At 41.0% G+C, this 18,258-nt stretch overlaps 3 protein-coding genes across 10 annotated transcripts; 2 read left to right on the top strand and 1 right to left on the bottom strand.

Moving 5' to 3' along the window:
• Positions 1-2,537: 2,537 nt before the first annotated feature.
• Positions 2,538-4,117, top strand: LOC108613572 (cyclic GMP-AMP synthase-like protein). The gene is made up of 2 exons (XM_018007114.2): positions 2,538-3,060; positions 3,127-4,117. The coding sequence occupies exons 1-2, from the start codon at positions 2,751-2,753 to the stop codon at positions 4,011-4,013; spliced, it is 1,197 nt and encodes a 398-aa protein (XP_017862603.2). The 5' UTR covers positions 2,538-2,750; the 3' UTR covers positions 4,014-4,117.
• Positions 4,118-4,954: 837 nt separating this feature from the next.
• On the bottom strand, positions 4,955-9,789 carry LOC108613614 (uncharacterized). Of its 2 annotated transcripts, XM_018007179.2 has the most exons (10): positions 9,609-9,789; positions 8,536-8,706; positions 8,305-8,465; positions 7,237-7,432; positions 6,477-6,921; positions 6,251-6,406; positions 5,865-6,191; positions 5,613-5,802; positions 5,302-5,541; positions 4,955-5,242 (listed from the first exon to the last, which is right to left on the bottom strand). In XM_018007179.2, exons 3-10 carry the CDS (start codon positions 8,336-8,338, stop codon positions 5,193-5,195), a joined length of 1,638 nt encoding a protein of 545 aa, XP_017862668.1. In that variant the 5' UTR covers positions 8,339-8,465; positions 8,536-8,706; positions 9,609-9,789; the 3' UTR covers positions 4,955-5,192. The 2 variants fall into 2 exon arrangements, with proteins under 2 accessions (XP_017862668.1, XP_017862667.1); XM_018007178.2 differs by lacking the exons at positions 8,305-8,465; positions 8,536-8,706; positions 9,609-9,789 and adding an exon at positions 7,626-7,689.
• Positions 9,790-10,129: 340 nt separating this feature from the next.
• pns (DENN domain containing pinstripe) lies at positions 10,130-18,037 on the top strand. Of its 7 annotated transcripts, none has more exons than XM_018007172.2 (16): positions 10,130-10,285; positions 10,615-11,135; positions 11,233-11,342; positions 11,898-12,310; positions 12,792-13,081; positions 13,140-14,223; positions 14,285-14,491; positions 15,077-15,275; positions 15,337-15,661; positions 15,726-15,855; positions 15,909-16,159; positions 16,219-16,364; positions 16,426-16,544; positions 16,608-16,984; positions 17,041-17,263; positions 17,326-18,037. In XM_018007172.2, exons 2-16 carry the CDS (start codon positions 10,790-10,792, stop codon positions 17,519-17,521), a joined length of 4,416 nt encoding a protein of 1,471 aa, XP_017862661.1. In that variant the 5' UTR covers positions 10,130-10,285; positions 10,615-10,789; the 3' UTR covers positions 17,522-18,037. The 7 variants fall into 7 exon arrangements, with proteins under 7 accessions (XP_017862661.1, XP_089322477.1, XP_089322482.1 ...); XM_089466351.1 differs by having other exon boundaries at positions 10,274-10,414; XM_089466356.1 differs by lacking the exon at positions 10,130-10,285 and adding an exon at positions 10,288-10,373.
• The last annotated feature ends 221 nt before the right edge of the window (positions 18,038-18,258 follow it).

Below are 18,258 nucleotides of genomic sequence, written 5' to 3' on the forward strand. Positions count from 1 at the left end.
AGATTCGTTTATATCATGTTATATACCAGTTCTCAGTCTAAGCAATCAGATTATGTTGCTTATATAAATGCCTATTCAAACACTTTCACTTGGCACAGAACTAATGTGAACAATATCAAAGTCTGATTATCTGAGATGGGGTCTTATCTGGTCTAGCTAATTGTGCTTATTATGGAGCCAAACCAAGAAGGAAATCTAACCCACTTTTGCTCTAGTCATAAATCATAATACACGCGGGCAAACATAACCCAGTTCTCGTAGTTCCAGTTTCCACATTATTGAGGTTTATGAATTGCAAATATTTAAGTAGTTTTAATATTGATGAGCGGGGCGAAACAAATACATAAATAAATAAATGGAAAATCATATTTGGTTCGAAACTTAATTAACACTATATTGATTTTTTGTACTCGATGTCAATCAATCGGTATTTAAATAATTGGTGGAGGTAGGGAGGTAGACAGGGAGGTGGTTGAATTGGGTTCTACCGTCTGAATACGGGGCATGACCTTTAAACGAATATCAAAGGCGAAATCCCGATGCACAGCGCTGGCTGAAAATGTCACACGCCAAAGCATCCAGAAGTTAATTGCAGTGGGGTACGCCCAACTGCGGAATACTCCTTACCAATATATAACGAACTCTAACGCTTCACTAGTGAGCTAAATTATAAATGACATATATAAATATCTGCTGATCTATCTGATCTATGTTACCAAAGAAAATATATAAATTAAAATATTAATATAGTATATAGTGATTTGAAAAAAAGAATCACTGAGGAGCAATCACAATGCTATAAAACTAATATACTCTCTTGTTTCTCGCTGAACGAGCAGAAAATATAATTCTAGTGGGCCGGCCAGTCAAAGTGGAATCGCCACTACATTATAATCAAATTATAATTAATTATTAATATTTATTAAATAAACGACTGATAGGCAGGGGAGGATATACTATATTTTAATAAATATAACGGAATTTAAAATTCTCTTGCGAATTGTATGAATTCATGAAGTTAAGCAATTCTCTTTAAATTTCAACAAAAGGGAATCAATTTGACAACAAATTATTTGATCAAATTCCCAAAGAACAAATTTATTATTTTTGCTGAACTTAAATAGAAATTTTAGAACTTCATTTTTAGTGTTTAATGTACAATATTCCTTCTATATACTCATAAGAAAATCACCCATAAAGTAAAAAAAAAAAAAAAAAAAAAAAACAATTTATAAATTTTAACATGACTCAGAATTATTTCAGATAAGCAAAAATGATCAATAATGACTAAGACATTGGAAACTGGGAAGTTCGGATCGGATGTGTCGATTCATAACCGGTTCCCAAAGCCGGCAATGTGAAAAATGCAGTAGACAGCAAAAACAACAACAACAAAAACAACAGCAGTAGCAAATGTAGAAGCAGCATGAAAAACAGATTTAACTAGATACCTTTTTCAGGTAAATACATGTGGAGATAAAGCAAGACAAAGAAGTTTTTCGCGAATGTCAACAGATAATCAAGGCGCATTGAAAATGATTTTCAGTTACATAGGTTGTTGCTACCTGCGACCAGCTAGGCATGTAGCTCGCGAAAGTTCGGTGACCTAAGGACCTGCATGCTTAGACATGTCCGCAGAAGAGGTTTTCCTTAAACCTGACACGCATGTGTACAGACTTATATAGTATAAATAATCAAGAATAGCATAAGTAGGAGACCTATTCAATTTTCCATCATTATGTTCCAACTGGATTCTAATTTGATTTTCATGAGAGCGAGAGTTAATGAACTTACCAAACTTGAAAAGCTAATGCCGCCGTTTAATTTGAATCAGTTCAATTTGATGAACTTCAGCACAAATAATTTGTCCGACGACAGCGTTGGCCGCAGGAAGAGCGCGGCTTTGATTTTGATCTACAGACAACAAAAGTATAATTGTTTATTTATTACTTGATTTGCACTAGCAAAGACTCTTTAGCAACAATAGAGCTGCTGCGTCAGTGTGTGTGTGTGTACGTGTGTCGCTCCCAACTAATATACATACGTACTACATACTCGTACATATGCATGCATACATACATACAAATACACATGTAGCTGTGATAAAAACAATAGCAAGAGCCGATAAGTTGACGTTGATACATTATTTGGTTTTGTAACGCGTGCAAAATATTGGTGCCGTAAGCAGTGTTAGTAAATATTTATAAACAATTTGTGAGTGCTAAAGCGGCGGTGTGCATAGTTATGTTTTGAATAACAGCAACAAATTCTGCACACCACGCTCAAAATTCCTGCGCTCTTCTTTTCGAGTGTAGTGGGAGGCGTATGGGGCGCCTGATTTATATACATTCACATGCACATACATATTAATATATATATAGTTAGACATGTATGTATATTGTTAATGACATCGCTACACGTTAACACGCACACACATACGCGCATACACAGTATTTGGATATTCGTATGCCAATTTACACTTTGCATTTAACACGTGCACTTGCTAAATGTGTCAATTACTCATATTTCAAGCGACGCATTACCAGTTTGTTATTTATTTATGTATTTTATTTTGTTTCCGAAACTGAACTGCTAGCGCTGTAAACTCACGACTTTATTAAAATTTTCAAGACGACTGACGGCACTGACCAAGAGAGGCAAAGCTGAAAATACTATGAAGCACTTTTAGCAGTGTGACCAAGTTTAAGCAGACTATTTATTGACCGCATTTTTCATCGATATATCGATACATGCTGGGGGCACTCCTGTCTGAAACCGACGAGAACGTTTGTTTCGTTGGTATCGACGAGTGCCGTTATAGTATAAAATGGGAGCATAGACTATTCAATGAACAGTTTGCAAATATTCTTCCGACTAAGTGGGTTCGCAACATGTCTTTCGCCTCGCACTTACAATCTGTTCTTGAAGAACTACAGATTAAAGATGCTGAGCGTAGCAAATATACGTTCCATGCACAGACTATCTGCAACGAGCTTATGAGATCATTGCAGCAAACTGATAAGGCTTTTAAGAAGGCGTTCGATGGACTGAGTTTGACTGGTAAATATTATCAAATTATTTTCTGAGCTGTTGAATCACTCTGTATGCATTTATAATACATTGCAGGCAGCTATTTGGATCGTCTTAAGCTAAAGACTCCCGACGAATTCGATTTACATATGAAACTGAAGCTTCCATTCCACATAATACCCAAACGCGACATTCTACGCCCTGGCTTCGTTTTTTTGTTTACATCAGATGCAATTGACCATCCACTTGTCGAAAATTCTTACGTGAATCATAAGCGCTTGCAATCATGGCTACGTGATGGATTTACCCATGTATTGCTTCATGAATGTAAAACAATTAACGTTGACGGTGAGACTTATACGCTTAAATATGGGATGAAAGGATATGGCTGTGCCCACACTATAGTTGCTTCGAGCAATGCTCGAAAAATCTCCTTTGATTTAGTGCCAGCTTTTGAATTCTCCTACAAGGATTGGCCATTAAATGATCCACCTGTTACGCCACAGGTGCGAGAAGATTGGCCCTGGTTCGCCATACCACAGACCAAGGCCCCGAGTGATGACAGAAGCTTTATGGTCTGCGCACCACACTGGGAACGTGAAATGATGACGAACAAGTATAATTTGAAGAACACGTTGCGCCTGATGAAGGCAATGCGCGACGTTCACAAAGACCATTTGCCTCATCTGACCAGCTATATGCTAAAAACCGTTATCCTACTAGAACTGTCCAATGCAACCGATAATTTGTGGCAACAGAATGAGGGAAAGACGCTAGTTCTCATGTGGTCCAAATTGGTACAATATTTTAAAAAAGCAACTTTACCATATTTCCTAGCCCCTGATTGCAATCATTTTGATCGCATGAACGTTAAAGATTTCAATGCATGCCGACAAAAAGTTGATCAGTTGTTAACCACACTCACTAGTTTGGCTAACAGTCCCAGCACCCATAAAGCCGTACGTGAACTCTTTATTGATTAATCATTTCTAATAGTTTATCTAATAAACGCTAATATGTCTATGTAAACATTTATATTTTGAATCATGTATACTCCAATAAAATACTAATCGTTTTGCTGATCATATGATTTCCCGTTTTCTGATTATAATAAAAAAATTTATTATTTTATAAAATGACAAATTTATACTTAACGTATATATTTTATAAGTTACATGTTTATTTCATTATATTTTCTTTCCACATGGCAACCGTGACATAAAAGGCGACTATTTTCTTTCTACAATACATATGTATATTCGAAGCATTTGTACAAACTTGATTTCAGCAAGAAGCTAACAATTACCGGGCAATCCCCTTTATGTATTCCACTAAACGCTCATGGCGTAATTTGCTATCCATGCATTCGCTGCGAAATTTAATCTGTTGAGGGAATTCACACATAAATGCTATCAACAAAACGAAACTCGTTGGTTTAGAAGCAGCGAGTAACCTGCGCGGGAAACTCAAATTTTAGCTTTTGGCGTGAAACTTTTTGATTTTCGCCCGAGCTAGAGATGGTTGCTGCTTCTCACGATTTATTTCGTGTTTATATCGCTCATCCCAAATTTCAACATTAATTAATATTATGCCAAGGGACGAAAAGATTGGTTTGATGTTGTCCCTCTGAATTTATAGAGAATAGAAATATATATTTTCTTTTATACTTAAGCACTATAAACTTTATTAAAATATATTTATATAAATTGCTTGCGCTTATAAATAAAATTTTACGCATGGAGTTAAAACAACATGTATTTAGATATTATGCATGTCTGCTTATGTTCTACGACAAATAAATATATACGCACTTTCGCATATACATATGTATAATTACTATATATATATATATGTTTATATAATATGCACATATTTTCCAATTAAACGAATACGCGTGCACTCCTATTATAAAAAAAATTAACACTTGAGCAAAAATTTGTATTGCGAATTGCATGAAAAGCGAAACATTTAAAGTACACAATTAAGCATACAAATAATATTTACGTTTTAAACTAGCTTTGATTGAGACAGTGAGGAGGGTCACAAAGGGATAGAACGAGAAAGAAGGAGAAGGAGAACGAGAGGACAGTGAGAGTTGGATATGGGGCAGCCATTGTGTAGCATGCCGCCAAAAATGCATTCATGCCACCTATCGTAATGGCCTAGCTTTCCCAGACCTCGTCGCGCTGTTTGGCAGCTAAAAGTTTACGTTCTACAATACAAATGGATAAGATATAAAACAAATATTATGGATATGGATAAGACAGTCACCTTTGGCTTCACGTAGGACACGCCTTTCATTCTCCCTTTCCTCTGGTGCCGTAGGCAACTTAACACCCAGAGCGCCGGACACCAGACGTCGCGCTAACGCTGTACAAGTTTCCGGTCGTTGTCGATATGGCTGAAGCGATGTGGCGCCCGCCTTCTTCGCCTTGAGACGGGATTCCAGTGTGGCCTCGGCCAGTGGCTTCAACTTAACAAATGGATGACCCATGGTCAGTACCTCAGCAGCTACCAAATAAATAAAAATTAAAGTTTTTGGTTGACTTTGACAAGCATACCTTACGCTTTCCTCTACTTACCAATACGGGAGCTGCTAAAGACAGCCAGAGCGTGTGTATCATCCACCCATTTGATATCGAAGCCGGCACTTTTGTACTGCGAGAAGAGCATTAGCAGATCCGGTGTCTTGAATTCCACTGGGAAATTCGAGATCTCCAGCACATGCGGAAACTCCTCCTCATTGAGCAGCGACTGCTTAATGTGATAAAGCTGAAGGATTACAAAATAAATAAAATATTGATTGGAACATTTATGCAGCTACATTCACTTACGCTGTAATCCATTTTGGGCAATTCGATTTTGCACTTGCCCACCGATTCGGTTAGCTCTTGCAGAATCTTTGGATTCAAGCAGTCGCCGTTCTCATCAAACATATTCTCCCAATCATCTTCGTTCTCGTCATCATCATCCTCGGTGGTGCTGTCGGCAGGTGGTGTCAGCGATGTAGCAGTAGCTGCGCTTGCTGCCGCTGTTGTTGTAGTTGCTGCTGTGACAGTGGCATTGCTAATCTGAGGTGCTGATTCAATCTTTTCGGGTATCTCAAGTACATCCGATACAAAAGTTTGTTTCATGATGCGACGATTGCTGCGGTTGATTTCCTATAAGCACCATCAAATTGAACTAAATGTACCCACAAAATGTATTCCAACGCATTTACCTTAGAGGCTCGCTGCAGTTCGCGCACTTCGTTATCACATTTGTTCACATCCTCAGTCGTTGGCGCATTGCTGGCTTTTGGCGGCGCAGCATCTTCGATGCGCAACGATTGCGGCTGTTGCTGTTTGTGGGTTTTGCTCGTCTTTGTTCGCATTGTCTGAAAAATTTTAGGAAATTTTAGTTTCATTTCGGGCTTAGTTTGGCAAATTTACAATATAATTAATTACCTCTTTATCACAGTTGCTATCTGGCGGTGGTCCTGGCGTATCTGGTATTTGGTTAGCTTGGTTTTCGCTAGGCGCAATCACAAGCAACGTATCTGGCTCAATAATTTTGCCAACCGATTTCTTGCCACGATCTCGGCGAGATCTTGATTTTTTTGTTTTCGTTTGTTGATGCTGCTGCTGCCCGTTACCGTCGTCTGATTTTGACGGGTTTGTACTTACAACTGGCATGTCCAATGGCTGTGACTGTGGCTGTGGCTGTGGCTGTAGCTGTTGATTGCACGTAGTCGGCGCTGCTGCTCCGGTTGGCGTTGGCATCGGCATTGTTGTCGTTGTTGGAGGCGTTGTTTGACTGCGTCGTGCCCTTGGCACATAAACCGCGCGATCGGGACGCCGTTCACGACGCGTTGCTGCTGCTGCTTCGGCCGCGGCGGTGCTTGCTTGCTCTCTGCGAAGCAGTTGATCAAAACAAAACAGAGAAAATAATGACAGCGGTTAACACAGACACACACACATCAATGCACACACACACACACAAATACAGACAAAAAGCCACATAAAGAAGAATTTCGTAAAAAACAGTTGTCAAGTGCAAGCGCCATACAAAGAATTGCAAAACAATAATGCAATAAAAATAATGCAATCAAACACATATGAATATGTTATCGAAAAAAAAAACTGCGTTTAACTATGATAATAAAACTCGTGTGTTTACTACATAAATAATAAGGTTGCTGGGTTTTAATCAATGGACAGCGCGTACCTGCCTGGCGACCTTTTGCGTGCGACTGAGGTAGTTGTCGAGATTATTTCTGTTGCTGTAGTCTGTGGTGCTGCCTCTGACTCTGGCACCGTTTCATTCGTTGCACCTGCTGCTGTGGCTGCTGCTGTTGCTTCCTCGCTGCTGTTGTGCCTGAGTGCGGGCGGCCTGTAGAGATCCACAGAGTTCGATTTACTTACTGCAAAAGAAACCAACAAAAATTTAACAGAGTAAAGCGAAAGAAATACAATAATTGTTAGCAAACTTTAATCAATTCATCAGATGAAGTAACGCATGTGGCAAAAAGTATGTAAACCGACATATACATATATAAATATACATATACATATATATTTACACACAAGAGCTATACAAAATTCACTAATGTTGACCTAATTTTACGTTCGTTCGCTTTGGGCACTGCTTCGTGAATGTCAACATGTCTCGCTCAAACAGGGCGCAACAAGTGAGCAAGCAAGCGAGCGAGCGGGAGAGCAAGTACCCAAAACGAAACAAGAGAGAGGGAGAGCGAATGAGCTGAGAGCTGAGTGTGATGCAACCTGAAAGGCAGCTCGCGAAAGAGGACGACCTTGAATAAGCTGCGTGACCCGAGCAAACAAAACGAACTGGCGCCCGTACGTTCGCCGGCGTGTTTGGCTTTATTTTTAGTCGTTTGCACACAAACACACACACACATACGCACAAACTTAAATAATTAATTGGTATTCATTTAATTTTATTTTTGTTGGGTTTTCTTTGTTTTTATTTTGTCTATTTGCAAAATATTTTCAAGCTTGCCAATTGTGCCAACTTCCATTGCATACAAAAACACTCACGCACACATACATGTGTATATATATATTATAAATACGTGCATATATGTAACACATACTTGTTATATGTTTATGCTTAATAATGGTGTGGCCATAATATTCGTTAAATAAATTCAATTTTAAATACTGAATATAATTAAGTAGTTTACACTGCACTGGTCATTAAATATCGATTAACATAATATTAATGAGAGCGCAAGAAATACGGAACAGCATTATTATGTTATGATTTACTTACAAGGTGTCTCGCTGATATGCTTCTTAACGCCCATTTTACACAGTTCCGTTACGCGTTTTCTAGTTGCGCTGCTGCTTCTACCGTTGCTTCGCCAGCTCTTCACTGGTTGTTGGTGTTGCTGCTGTTGTTGCTGTTGTTGCTGCTGCTGTTCCTGTTTACGGCTGTCACAACAACATTAAGAATATGAAAGAATTGCATTCGTATATGTATGTGTAAAGGTGCGCTACTTACGATTCAAATCCGTGCGGATCAATAAGCTGATTGCGAAAACAGACAACTGTGCGTCGATGCGGGCCTTGACCCACGGAAAACGTTAGAAGATCGTATTGCTGGCGATAGTTCTCACATGTTTGATGTATGAGATAACGGCGATAATTGTTCACAGGTGGAAAGAGCAGCACACTGTGAAAGAAAGAGGCCAAACTGAGTTAGCGCTTTGTACATATGTATGTATGTGTGCGTGTCTCTCGTTCGTTCACTTTACCCCCTCTCTCTCACTCTCTCTCTCTCTCACGCTCCCTCTCACTCACTCTCTCTCTTTCTATATATTTTGTTTCTTTACAGCTAACAGGTTGTTGCTAGCGAGAGAGAAGAGAGGGACAATAAGAAGCACGCAAAGCCTGACTTGTAAATAACTTCTTATGCAACAGAAACAATAGCGCAATGTAACAATTAACATACATACAATAACAGCAACAACAGTGAATAATAATAATAATGAAAATATTACACGAACAAACTACTGATGGTGCGAGTCGATGTTGTTTATTGCATTGCAATTAATTGTTTATTAAACGCGTCTTGCATTTTAAACGCCACAAAACCGTGTTACCAGCCCCAAAAGCAAACGATGCAATGCGGAAAGCTATGTTGCATGCAACACTGTTGTTGTTATTATTACTGTTACTACTGCTGCTGCTGTGGGGCAGCTGGGAAAACTCGAAATTGTGGCATTTGCAAACCGGTAATATTACATCGAGGCCCCACACTGAATTTCATGTTGTTGTTCCAAACTTCCGCGTTGTTACGGACAAAAATAAACAACAAACGAGAAGAGGGGAGAGAGACAAGCGAAGCAGGAGTAGAGTAGGGATACCAGGAATCTAGTGCCACAAGGAGTTGTTTTTATTGTTGTTTTTATCACCAGCTGCTGCTGCTTACGACCGAAGCCTTTTTGAGCCACAAACACATTTGCACACACAGAGAATCACATAGTCACACACATATACTTGAATTAACACATAATATACATCCACGCATACACACATATAGTCGTGTGCTTAAGAGGTTCTAAGAGTTCTTACCCACTGCTCAGACGCTTTTTTAAAAACAATTCAATATCGACTCCAACATTATAAACGAATTCTTGATCGATCAAGCTTAAACTAGCTGTGAACGTGTTTTTCCGTTCGCCGTTCTCCAGCTTTTTATTAAATATGCGACAATGTCGCCACACATAAATACAGTTTAGAACTTTTTTCACGTTTCACGAGCTCAGTGTGTACACATCAACTGATTCAATATACTTCAATAATCGATGTGTGGTTTCTACGATAAGACTACTACGATAATAATAATATCGATACTTTGATATCAGATAGCTAGCCATCGAAAATCTGTTTATTGTAATATTGAAATAATAGTTAGTGATTACTGGCTTTAACTAATTTTATTAAATCTATAGAAAGCATTGTCATGCGATTTACTATAGTTATAAGCAACAAGTAATTCCTGCTTAAATGTGTAATAAAATGAATGAAAAGTGGGTTACATTCTGAAAAATATTGCAATTTTTCATTAAAATGCAGTACATCTGTACTTTGCATGTTTACAAAAAACGTAAACAAAAATCAGCTGTTCTTGATTTGATTCCATTGAACTAGTTATCGAACCTAATCTTTACAAGCTATCGACAAAATCATCGATAATAAGGCAATCGCAAAGCAAAAATAATTTTGGAAAGTGCAAATTGCGAACAACGGTAATACGCAAAGTTGTTTTGTTTGTGCTAAAAATGTGTACCACAAATTCAAACACATAAGTTTTTTATTTCTGGCTTGATCCAAATCGCAAGTGTATAAAATTTGAAAAATTAAAGCACCTGACCAAGGTTACAATCATTTAGAAAACGAATGCGTCTTAAAGCAGTGTGTGGTGTGGGGGTGAAAAGCAGACAACGACAACTGTGCCATTGGCATAGAATTTTCGCATGTACATACATACATACAAGGCAATCAAAAGGGTCACAGTTACACACACACACACTCAAATAGTGTCTCATTTTGACGATTAACAATAATATATTTGCAGACAAAACTGACACAGGGCCAGGGACGTTGACGTCGTCGCCATCGTCGTGATAATTGGAAAGTGGCAAAAAAAAAGCAACAACAGTAAACGAGCGCACAACGGTAATAGCACTCAATACACACACAAACGAACATATGTGCACACACAAGCACGCACACATGGAGGCGTTTGTTTGATGTACAATTTAGAGCAATCGAGCAACGAACAAAAGACAGACAAACAAATTATGACGGCGCGTGAAAATGTTGCCAGCCGCTTGTCCAAATTGATGCTCAGCAATAGCAATAGCAATAGCAACAGCAACAGCAATGGCAGCAGCAACAGCAACAGCATCAACGGCAGTTCAGCAGCCACGACGGCAGCAACGATGTCCATGGTGCAATCACCGACGTCGCCTGGCGAGCAATCCGAGTTGAATCAATTGAAACGCGATGCGGATCCGCAGTTCTCACGATTTGCCGATTATTTTGTGATATGTGGCTTGGATTTAGATACGGGCCTGGAGCCCGATCGTTTTGCTGGTAGGCCACATCAACAAGTAGTTGGAAAGTTATCAAAATATTAACACGCATTTCTCTTTTCTTTTTTTTTTCTTTTTTTTTTTAAATATTTGTTTAGGTGATAATTTGCACTGTTCGCCGCTGGATCGCGCCTACAAGAGCAAACCATTAGCCCATTATCCCGAAAATGTACCCTGGAATCCATTCGATGCACACGGCATATGTATGGTAGGTGCAGCCATTTAATAGACATGTAGCCACATGGGCGAGGTCTTCAATTAAGTTCAATTGCCTGCATGATGATGCAAGCAAGTCTAGCCCTCCAATCGGGCACAGTCCGAGTGCCCTGAGCACACAAATATGAAATTCATGCTTCACTGACTTGCTGCTCATTGATCATGATGATGATATGACTGCGAGCTGCTTTTAATTGATGCCACATCAACAGCGGGCGACTGCGCTATCGATAAGCAAACAGCCACGCGTAGCTTATCGTACAACAAAATCTTCACTTGTATACACTTTGAGAGTATTTGAAGTGCCCAGCAATGTATATATTTGTATCTGTATATACATCTATATAGATGTATTGGGCATCTGCTTTAAGAACGTTTTACAGTGATTGCAATTTATGGGGCACACAAATGATTTTCTTATGCACAGCTTAACGACAGCTGATAATTGAAGATTTATAGATTCATTAGCATTATTACGAAAAAGCACATAAGTAGATCTGATTGTTAGCAACGAGTACAAGTCTATTTTCCCGTTTACTCTTTGCAGTTGTCGCTGCCGCAGGGCCTGCGCTTTCGCACCCAGAAACACAATATTGAACCAAAGTTCCATTCGTTTGCCACAACGAGAGAGGATGGCAAACGTTGTTATGGCTTCAGTTTGGTTTTCTACGAGGAGATACGCAATCGGAACATCTGTGGCGCCATCCACACGCTGCAGTCCATGTTCATAACGGAGCTATCGAATGGCCAGCAGACGCACTCACTGAGCCGCATCAAGCAGGATGGACCGGTCAGTCGTTCGCTGCCGCGACACTTCAAAGTAGCCGGCCAGGCGCCGCAGTCCGCACAAAGCTATTACGACATTAGCAAGGACAAGCTATATGTGGCCAAAAGTATCTCATTGATTTGTCAAGCGCCCTATGCATTTGCCGCAGAGTTGTTCCTCAAGAATCTGTACCGGTAAAATGGGGTTCTTACTCAATTGTCTTCATCGCCTTTAAACTTCATCTATCTAGACTCTATATTATATTATATGTATGGGCATATCTAGACTATATAATACTATCTAGTCTATATATATTATATTATCTATGACTTTGTACTTAAATATCCTTCACGCTTATATTATTTTAATTTCACATATGTGATATGTCACTCAGCTCAATTTTATTTATATATTCGGTTCGATGAATTATACCAGACGTAATGAGCATTTATTATCTAATTGTTGATAATTCATATATATATATATATATATATATATATATATATATATATATATATATATATACATATATACATATTATTAATTATTTTTGGTATTATTATTAGATTTTTTATACAAATCAATTGATTATATGTATGTTCTCTTTATCTGTTAAGATAAGTTTCTGTTTCTATTTGCACAACTGTAAATGTAATTATAAATTTACCTTTGCAGTTGTCTTCCACGACAGCCAGGCGCTGGCATTAGTCTGGAGTCGTATGTGTATAACATACTCTATGAAGTGATGCTACCTCAGCCGGGCAAATCGATACGCATCTATTTGCCACCCACGGAACCACATCTGCCAGCTATTGCATTGATCCTGCAACGTCCTGCGCTCGCCACTGAGCTGCCGCTGCTCGACTTTCCATTGCGTTTGCTCTTCAGCTACCTGGGTGTGGAGTGCGTCATTCAGCTGCTGACCTGTGTGCTGCTGGAGAGCCAGGTGCTGCTGCGTTCCACAGGTAAATAGCGAATCAAATGCATTTTTTCCCCTAAATATATCTGTATTCCCCTCGGTAGACTACCAAAGACTCATGATTGTGGGCGAGAGCATCACATCGCTGCTGTTTCCGTTCATTTGGCCGCATGTCTATGCGCCTATTTTACCCGCTGCACTGCATCATTTTCTGGACGCGCCGGTGCCGTTTGTGATGGGTCTGCACGCCGGATGCGAGGCAGCGCATAAGATTGGCAGTGAAGCAGCTTTGTGTTTTGTGGACATCGACAAGAAGCACATCCAGCTGCCCGAGGAGCTGCCGGTGTTTCCGCACAAGATGGACTTTATGGCCGAGATCATCTCGGTGCTGGACAAGTTCGAAATCGAGCGCGATCGCGCCCAGGAGCCCAGCCTAAAGAATGGCTACTCCATGCGTGGCGGCGCCGATGCTATGATCTCTAGCTGCACGCTGCCCAACGGTGTGCAGGCAGCGCGTCGCAGCAAAGAGCGCTTCCAGCAACTACAGGAGACGGTCTACACGTTGTCCAATAGTGGTGGCGGTGGCTCGCCCTCACAGATGCCAGGCGTGGACTATCAGCCATTGGTGGCGCATCCATCGAAAATCGACCATGTGCCACGCATTGCCGATTTTCTGCGTCGCAAGGGAGGCATGCGGGCTGCCCAGGCTGGTGGTGGCTCCCCCGTTGGCAGTCCCACTCTGTCCTTGTCTTCGTCCCCAGTGGGCATCTATCAGGATGTCGATGCCGTGGATTCAACACTGCCGCCCTCTCGCATGGGCTCGTTATCGCGGCGCGCTGAAAAGCCAATTTTGTCGGCGGTGGAGCAATACTATCAGGATTTGCGCATAAATAACTCGCTGCGAGAGATATTTCTGAATCGTTTCGTTCACATGTTCCATGCCTACGAATACTTTGTCATCTATCCCAATCAGGCCAAGGACGAGTGGCTCTCGAATCGCGAAACACTGCAAAATTTCGACAAGTCGTCCTTTCTCTCCGATCAGCCAGAACATCATCGCGCCTTTCTCTCGCGCTTCCTTGAATCTCAAATGTTTGCCACGCTCATTGACAACAAAATTCTGGCCATGTGGGAGCCACAGCCGGATGAGCAGCTGCAGCTATTCGATCAGCGCATTAAGCTGCTAAGGTAAGCTTCCATTTACTGTGATGTGGCTTGGGTTAAAGTGAGTTTCTCTGTTGCTTCACAGGCGTCGACATGGCGAGAATATGATCTGCGCCACCAGCTATGAGCCATGCGTGCTCAGCCAGGATTCGCAGCAGTGCTTCGAGAAGCGTCTCAATTGCATTGACATTGAGGTGACGCCGCCAAGTGAGATTTTATCTAATCGTGCCGCCTACTTTCGCAGCTTTCCGCTGCTTGAGAAGGGTGTGTTGAATCAGGAGTGCGCCTCGAGGTAGTGTTTAATGCACTTGTACCGAACTCTATGTACCTACACTCCAAACCAATCCAATTCCCAAGCACGTCCCCTATCCCAATTCCCTTTGATTAGTCCATTCATTTCGCACTTCCCTCCACCACGTCGTTGAGCCTCTGTTCCACCTGTTCCCCCACCCAATGTCGTTGATATTATCTAATTGTGTTAGAATATGTATTATATAGTTTCTGTATTAGTGCCGATGCTCGGTCCGTCTGGTCTTCCAATTAGAATTTAACTCGTACTGCTTTTGATTCTGTTTGCCTTTTGTACAATAATTTATTGATTAACAATTATTTAAGCCAATAAATTGTGACAACAACAAATAATTCATAAACTGTTGTTAAATTTTTCGTTTCTTTTTTTTTGCATTTTTTCTCTCTCTCGTTTTGTTCCTTTGCACCGCATGCGCACCCATCCTCTACATAATTTGGACTCATTTTTAGTAACTACAATTAATATAAATCTTTCTCTCTCAAAATTTCACTAAAACTCTTCAAAACCATGCCGCTAACCATTCATTAAAAAAAAAAAAAAAAACAAACAAAACCAATCCTTGAACAGAGGCAACAGCTTGCGACGGGTTAAGAATGGAAACAAATGGCGTGCCCGGGAGATATCGCTGGATCAGAAGCCGTCGAACAGTGCCAATTGCAACTCGAATGCGGCCATCAATCGACTCTCGGCCAATCTGACCACAACGGACGTCAGTCCCGCTCTGATAGCGCAGGCCAACTGGACATTTGTGGAGCGCTTGCTAAAGGTAATAGAGCACAGCCAAGCCAACTCTTGACAGCAGTTGTAAAAGTCACAACTTTCTACAGGACATCAAGTCGAAGACGAAGCGCATGCTGCTCGAGAAGATGGGACACGAGGCGGTGGCCCTAGGCCTCAAAGGCGACGGCGTCGAGGAGAACACACTTATAGCGAGCATGTGCGATTTGCTGGAGAAGATCTGGTCGCATGGCCTACAGAATAAACAGGGCAAGTCGGCGCTATGGGCTCATCTGCAGGCCTATCTGGAGCAGCAGGAGTCACGCAGCGTGGAACCTGCAACGCCAGTGTCCAGTAGCCCCAGCAGCAACAAGATGAATATTGCCAGCGCCTCGCCAGCGTTGGCCTGGAATGCCATGCGCAAACGCATGGATTGTAAGTGCATCGAATTTGTTCGGCAAGAGCATCTAACTGAAGCTTCACACATTTCGCTTATCAGATTTGTCCACATTCCAAACGGATTTCGAGAGTCCTCCCAGTCCGAATCGTAGTCGTTCACGGGATCGCAACAAATTTGTGGGCCTGGAGCAGCTGTGCCCGCTGCCCGAGTCGCTGGAGTTTGATGTCAAGTGGGTTTTAGCTATTGCGCGAGTGAACTTTATATATTAATCAATCTCTCTAGAAACGTGCTGGCCATGGCGGACATCAAGACACACATTGGTTATACGCGCGCCTGGGTGCGTCTCTCCTTGGAGAAAAAACTCCTGTCCCGCCACTTTCGCACACTGCTCTCCGATGAGAGTCTGCTGCGTACACTCTACAAGCGGTCTGCCTTCCTGCGCTGCGAGGAGGAGAAGGAGCAGTTTCTCTATCATCTGCTTACGCTCAATACTGTGGACTACTTCAGCTTTACCAACATCTATCCCACAACGAGTAGGTTGAGCTGAAACAGAGAGACGCGTATATTTATTTTGTAATTAACATTTATTTAGAGTTGCCCTATCGCGTTGTCATCTTTCCATCACGTAAACACGGCTCCTACCACACCTCCAGCAACGTGTGGATCATGGTCTCCGGCACCATGAATGAAACCCAACGTGTGCCCGTGCCCAAGGGCTCGTTGGAGTTCATCTTTCATGTGAGTCGAGCCAATTTAGCATTCTATTCACACTCACTCAATACTTTATAACTGATTGCAGTACAAGAATCTTGGCTTGCTGACCACCATGCGCATAGGACATGACAACTCGGGGCCGAGTCACAAGTGGCTGGTGGAGCAGGTGGTAATGAGGAATGAGGTCACTGGGCACACCTACAAGTAATTTACACCTACAAGTAATTTAACCCATTCGAATATCAAATGACGCAATTCGTAATTTAGATTCCCTTGCGGCCGTTGGCTGGGCAAGGGTGTCGACGACGATTCGACGGAACGCCTGCTGGTTGGTCAACGTGTGCTCACCAGCGTTAAGAATGCCGAGCTGGTGCCACCTACACGCACACCTCCACGGACTCGCAGTCCCAGTGTGCAGCGCCAGGAGTCGGTGTCGCCCTCAGAGGTTCAGCATCAGTTGGGCAACTGCGTCAACGTGATTGTCAAGTGGCATTACAAACCAAGTCGGGATCGTGATGTGGGCACCCTGACGAATCTGTTGTGTGGTGATGATGGATTGGTTAAATGCCTGGAACAGGTCTTCCTTTGCGGCTTTCGTTCATCCCGTTTCTTCGGACGTAATCTGTACATCTGGGATTACTTTAGTAGGTGGTCTATGATTAAGACTATACCTTAAGCTAATGAAAAATGTATTTTCCAGCCAAGATCAAAGAGCTTTTCGAACAGAATCTGCAACAGGAACTGGATGATTCGGCATCCAGTCTGGACTCCTCCTTCAGTAATGGCAGCTGCAACAGCTTGCAGAGGCGTGAAATTTCCAGCATATGGCGTCTCTATGTGCAGCTCATGGACGAGATTAATGGTACGGCCAGCACACTGGGCAAAGATGGCAAATTTCAGCTGCTCATATGCCTCAGTTTAAGGTATGACAATCTCAATTAAAGGAAATATGTGTATAACTAAATTATAAATACTGTTTTAACAGGGAGCATCTGCTGACACGTCTTATCAAACCCATGGCTTTGACGAAGGTCACCCAGGAGATGTACGAGGAGGAGAGTTTTTTGCGTCGTCGCAATCTTTTAACATTTCTTATACAAATTTTGGAGCCGCTCGATGACTGCCACATCGTGCTGGAGAACTCCATTACACAGGGCATACGCATTCCATCCCAGTGCTGAGAATATAATTAGACAAGGTATCTCCCAGCCTATCACTCACCCACAGACATATGCAACCAGTGACCTAGAATACTCATACATATGCCCTTAATTAGTTAACGGGGAATCTCTAAAACTCGAATTCGTTGTTAGTTTGATCGAAGCTAATAAGACTTGTCATCCAATTTTAATCCTAATCCCAAACACTTGCCATCGAACTCGCTTGCCAAGTGTTCACGAGTCAAATTGTGAAGCCAAAGTTTAACAAAAAAAATTCTGTGCAATTATGAAATTAATCCCAAATAATTCTAAAAAAAAAAAGTTGTTCAATACGAATTATTGTGTAGAATTTAGCATTTAAGCTCCTCCAATAACTTGGTCAATTTTTACCCTAAGTTAGTGAATTTATTTTTTTTTACAACGGTTGCTTTTTTTATTTAGTTGATGTACCAAAGAGATTTTTTGTGACTTGAATATTGTCTATATTTTGATATTATTGAAATTAAGTGATTAAGATTCATGGTGTTTACGTTAATATCAAGCTTTATTTTGTATTTTATTTAGTCAAAAAAAAAAAAAAAAAAAACATTTATGAAGTTATTGAGTGTCAATAAAAATATACAAAAGACAGCCAAAATATGGCAAAAAATATTAGTTGTCTAATTCAATTACATTTAAATTATTTTGGGAATCAAATTTAAATTGCGTGCGGATAACGTAAGTAATTGCCATTCGCTTACGAAATGACGTGCTATTAA

Source organism: Drosophila arizonae, chromosome 4, assembly GCF_054131065.1.
Source record: "Drosophila arizonae isolate 15081-1271.41 chromosome 4, UAZ_ARI_1.0, whole genome shotgun sequence".
Taxonomy (NCBI): Eukaryota; Metazoa; Arthropoda; class Insecta; order Diptera; family Drosophilidae; genus Drosophila; species Drosophila arizonae.

Excerpts from the sequence above, each read along its gene's own strand:
- LOC108613572 (XM_018007114.2), top strand. The coding sequence starts at position 2,751 with ATGCTGGGGGCACTCCTGTCTGAAACCGACGAGAACGTTTGTTTCGTT. Across the intron at positions 3,061-3,126 it reads CGATGGACTGAGTTTGACTG|GCAGCTATTTGGATCGTCTT; the intron begins GTAAATATTATC and ends AATACATTGCAG.
- LOC108613614 (XM_018007178.2), bottom strand. The coding sequence starts at position 7,674 with ATGTTGACATTCACGAAGCAGTGCCCAAAGCGAACGAACGTAAAATTA. Across the intron at positions 7,433-7,625 it reads GCGAACGAACGTAAAATTAG|TAAGTAAATCGAACTCTGTG; the intron begins GTCAACATTAGT and ends TTTCTTTTGCAG. Across the intron at positions 5,243-5,301 it reads TGTCCTACGTGAAGCCAAAG|AACGTAAACTTTTAGCTGCC; the intron begins GTGACTGTCTTA and ends TTTGTATTGTAG.
- pns (XM_018007172.2), top strand. The coding sequence starts at position 10,790 with ATGTACAATTTAGAGCAATCGAGCAACGAACAAAAGACAGACAAACAA. Across the intron at positions 15,276-15,336 it reads TTGTGGAGCGCTTGCTAAAG|GACATCAAGTCGAAGACGAA; the intron begins GTAATAGAGCAC and ends AACTTTCTACAG. Across the intron at positions 15,662-15,725 it reads CATGCGCAAACGCATGGATT|ATTTGTCCACATTCCAAACG; the intron begins GTAAGTGCATCG and ends TTCGCTTATCAG.